At 29.7% G+C, this 4,016-nt stretch overlaps 1 protein-coding gene across 2 annotated transcripts; it reads left to right on the top strand.

Annotated features, from left to right (window-relative positions):
- The first annotated feature begins 227 nt into the window (after nt 1-227).
- On the top strand, nt 228-3,439 carry LOC134260777 (GTPase IMAP family member 7-like). Of its 2 annotated transcripts, XM_062743329.1 has the most exons (3): nt 228-398; nt 499-531; nt 1,843-3,439. In XM_062743329.1, exons 1-3 carry the CDS (start codon nt 251-253, stop codon nt 2,658-2,660), a joined length of 999 nt encoding a protein of 332 aa, XP_062599313.1. In that variant the 5' UTR covers nt 228-250; the 3' UTR covers nt 2,661-3,439. The 2 variants fall into 2 exon arrangements, with proteins under 2 accessions (XP_062599313.1, XP_062599315.1); XM_062743331.1 differs by lacking the exon at nt 499-531.
- The last annotated feature ends 577 nt before the right edge of the window (nt 3,440-4,016 follow it).

Here is a 4,016-nt window from a genome sequence, read left to right as displayed (position 1 = left end):
CTTAAAACATTTTTAATACTTTATAGAACATATTGAAGAGTTTTCATTGCATATTTTCTTTTGTTTTATTTCTTGTGAAGTTAATGTAGATTTGTAAGTAGCTTCTCTTTTCTAATTATACAATATATCTTACTTTTAATCTATTAAATCTAAATACATTGTGTACTCAAAGAACAATAATACTTTCTACCAGCATATCAAACGTCTGAAAACAAAAAAAACTCTAAATCTTCATATACTTTGCTCTTACATGTTAAATTATTTTTTTCAACAAAATACATTCCAAAAGATGGCATTCCAAAAGATGTTGACAAATTTGACGAGAATATATCTACTGCTGGCCATCGTTAATGTGATCTTTAGCGGTCTCAGTTCATCTCATTTGGATCATGACGTTGGTAAGTGGAAAATGCACAGGAAATTAAAAAGGCGATTTTTGAAATACAACACGTTTTCTTTTTGGCATAATTAAGAAATATTACCATAATTGTGTTTCAGCAAAGGGTAATTTTACCCAAACAAGACTATGGGGTATGTATATTTGCTTAATCAGGATATATAATAGTCTTTTCTTGATCATACCTAATGGGACAATTTTGCACCACAAAAACAACTTGCTGTGCTGCAATGAATTACACTTTACAAATTTCTTTTGAAAACTACTATAACTTAATTTAATACCTGTGCTCAATGTACTGTCATAGTTCATATGAAAATAATGTAATAATTAAAGTTCTCGACTTTTTCTTCTCAGAACTTGATATGAATCTGTGGACGTGATCTTATAGTTCAACTTGCAACTTTTGCTTTATTTACCTGTTAAAAATTTATATCTTTTATCTCACCGATAGATAAATTATTAATCCATAAAGAGTTGATCCTAAAAAGTGATTTTTGAATAAACTTAGTTACATATATCTAGGCCTTTTTCTATCGAAAAAAAAAAGGACGTAAAAGACTCCACCTTAACTTGATAGTTCATTAGTATTGAAACTTTTTCAATATTTGACTCAGAGGTTTAAACTTAATCTTCATTTCTAGTTGAATATTAAATACGGTATGCAGATATGGTAGTATATTGTGCATTAAGTCTAGTTTGTCTGCACGCCCGTCCATTTTTTAGAATGTGATAACCTGTACAAAGATTTGAAGAAAAGTTTCTGATGCAAGAAAAAAGTATTGCATCTTATGATATAATATATTATGAAGATATATATGCAGGTAGTGAGTGGGATAAGGCTGTTTTTTTTCCCTTATGCCTGATGTTAAAATCAAAACTTGCTCTCTGTGGTTTTATTAATATCAATGTAGGTATTCAACTAATGCAAATACTTTCAAATTTACTTCTAAAACTAAGAATGCAGATGTAGGTCAAATTATTCTGATAAATCATCCTATTAGTTAAGTAAATGGAATAAACTCATATGCATACTACCTTTGATAATGCGTTGATATTACATATTCCTGCACATAACATGAAGAAAGTCTGCATTGACCTTTACATAAGATTATTAGCATACAGAAATCTAAATGCCCTAGGCAAACAAGTCTGAATAGGATGTTTTTACCTTTTTTTATTCCTCAAGTGACAGAGTGCCTATATCTGGATTTTAAATAGAGTTTACTTTTTGGAGAACGGTGAAATTCATGAGACTCCAGGCTATTTTATTAGCATTTACATTTCGTATATTTTCTTTAACCTTAACAATCGATGACATATTTACAAAAATATTTGAAAAAAAATCAAATAAATCCTGATTCAAAAATTAACAGATACTGTTCAAAAGTTAACAATTTGTTGTAAATAAAAATAAAATCTAATGAAATTCTTTTCGACGGTAGGTGTACCAGTAAACCAAACTCGACTGATTCTTATTGGAAAAACCGGAGTGGGCAAGAGTACTACGGGAAACGCTATTCTTGGATTCAGGGCCTTTAAAACTAAGGTCTCTGCAATGTCAGTCACGAACCATGTCCAATTTAATACCTCCAAGCGCTTCCAGAAAAGCCTTCTTGTTGTTGATACCCCCGGTCTTTATGATACCAATAAAACAAAAGAAGAGGTGGTAAAGGAAATCACGAAATGTTTTAACATCACTTCACCTGGTATACATGCGATTGTCTTGGTTCTGCAAATTGGTCGATTTACTGAGGAGGAGAAGAAAACTGTTGATTTCTATTTAGAATTATTTGGGAAAGATGTAAAGAAATACCTCATGATAGTATTTACTGGAAAAGATAGATTGGATTATGAAGGCATAACATTGGAAGAATACATTGAGTCTTTAGATAACGAATCCACTCTGAAAGCCCTTCTGAATGACATAAACGGAAGATACACAGCAATAGGGATGGGAGGAAACATTACCGAACTCGAGAGCGATGTAAAACGGATTTTAAAAATTGTTATGGAAATGAATAAAAATTCCCAGGATGTCGGGTACACGAATGAGCATTTCAAGGAAGCCGAAGCAGTAATTAGACAGAAACAAGAAGAGTACGCTGCAAAACTGAGGGAAAATGAGAAGGCCAAAGAGAAAAAGATGCTCGAAAAAATTAGAATGGAACATCAAATACAAATTGTCAACAACAACCAAAACATCGGTGGTTTTGTTTGGGCTGCTATAAGCCTGTTTTCCTCTCTTCTTATACTACTTTGATTTCTTTTTAATGGTTTCTTCAGTTTTACCCAAGTTGAAAATGTAGCATTACACATAAAGTACGATTTATTGTATGTTTTATTCATGATAAAACGGATGTTTTATTGTAATGTTAGGAAAATTCAACTCATGTATTGGTCATTTTCCTTTAATGCGAATACTGCAGGTCGAGCTTTATATAGAAGTAAAGTGTCATCTTTAAATATGTGTCGGGATACAAATACAGGTCGATAAAAGATTAAGGTAGAAAGAATTTTACAAATGATGCATTGTTTCTTGTTTTTGTAATTTGTGTGATTTATAATAGATTTTTATTCTTATTTTGAAATTTTATAATACGTTTTTTTTTTTCAAATCCCAAGGCTACATGTTTGATTGTGTCGACCCTATACGTCGTCACTAAGAAATTACGATGAACATTTATAAAGGGAGAAACCTGTGTTTAAATAGTGATAGATGCACTTTCTTTTACAGTGTTATACATGTATGATAGATAATAATATGAAGTTAAAACAACATGTACTTATAGCAATTAATTATGTATATTAAGTGCTTTTACACTGCATATACAAATTGTGACTTATTCTAGCGACTAAATTTAACTAATTCTGACAGATTGAACATAAAGCTGATTTTTTTTATGAACAAAGCCTGTGTGGTTCATATAAGGCACTTAAAACATCGCTTTTGAATGAGAGCCAGTTTGTAATCAATTCATAATTTCAATAAAAACACATGAAAATTACTATTATAATATTTATATATAGAGAGAGACAGACATACAGACAGACAGACAGAGGGAAAGAAAGGGTGAGAGAGAGCGAATGCATTGTTGTATCTTATTTTCTATTAGCAAATTGTACTCATTTTTTCTGTTTGTAGCTTGTAGATTTAGTGTTAATTTATAGAGCTTGGCATTTGATTAAAGGTCTGTTTACATTAGAAGTTGTAATAATGACATATGATGCTTTATTGAAACGTGCATTTGTATCCATATTTAATTTGTTTAGTATAAATGTAATTAACTTTGTTCAATAAAGATTTTTTTCGTATGATATCATCATGTTATCATCAAATTTAATTTACATTAAAAAAAATAATAAAATTGTACCTATAATAAATTTATATATGCAAAGAAAAAAAGTTTTTAAATATTTTTGCTCTCATTTCTCCATATTTTTCACACATTTCAAAATCTTGATATATGATCATATACTATGAGCGTTTTTTTTAATTATTAGAAAATATTTTAGCACTCTTCCTAGTTTTTCATTTTATATTGTATAAACATGTAAATGTGTTTCATTTATACAGTGTATAAACAGATGTTTAAATATTGTTTCATTAATTGTAATT

The sequence above is a fragment of the Saccostrea cucullata genome, unplaced genomic scaffold (genome assembly GCF_032062105.1).
Source record: "Saccostrea cucullata isolate Sc308-1 unplaced genomic scaffold, CSIRO_AGI_Scuc_v1 ctg745, whole genome shotgun sequence".
Taxonomy (NCBI): domain Eukaryota; kingdom Metazoa; phylum Mollusca; class Bivalvia; order Ostreida; family Ostreidae; genus Saccostrea; species Saccostrea cuccullata.
The sequence above is the reverse complement of the archived record's forward strand: the minus strand, read 5'-3'. Positions and strand labels throughout refer to the sequence as shown.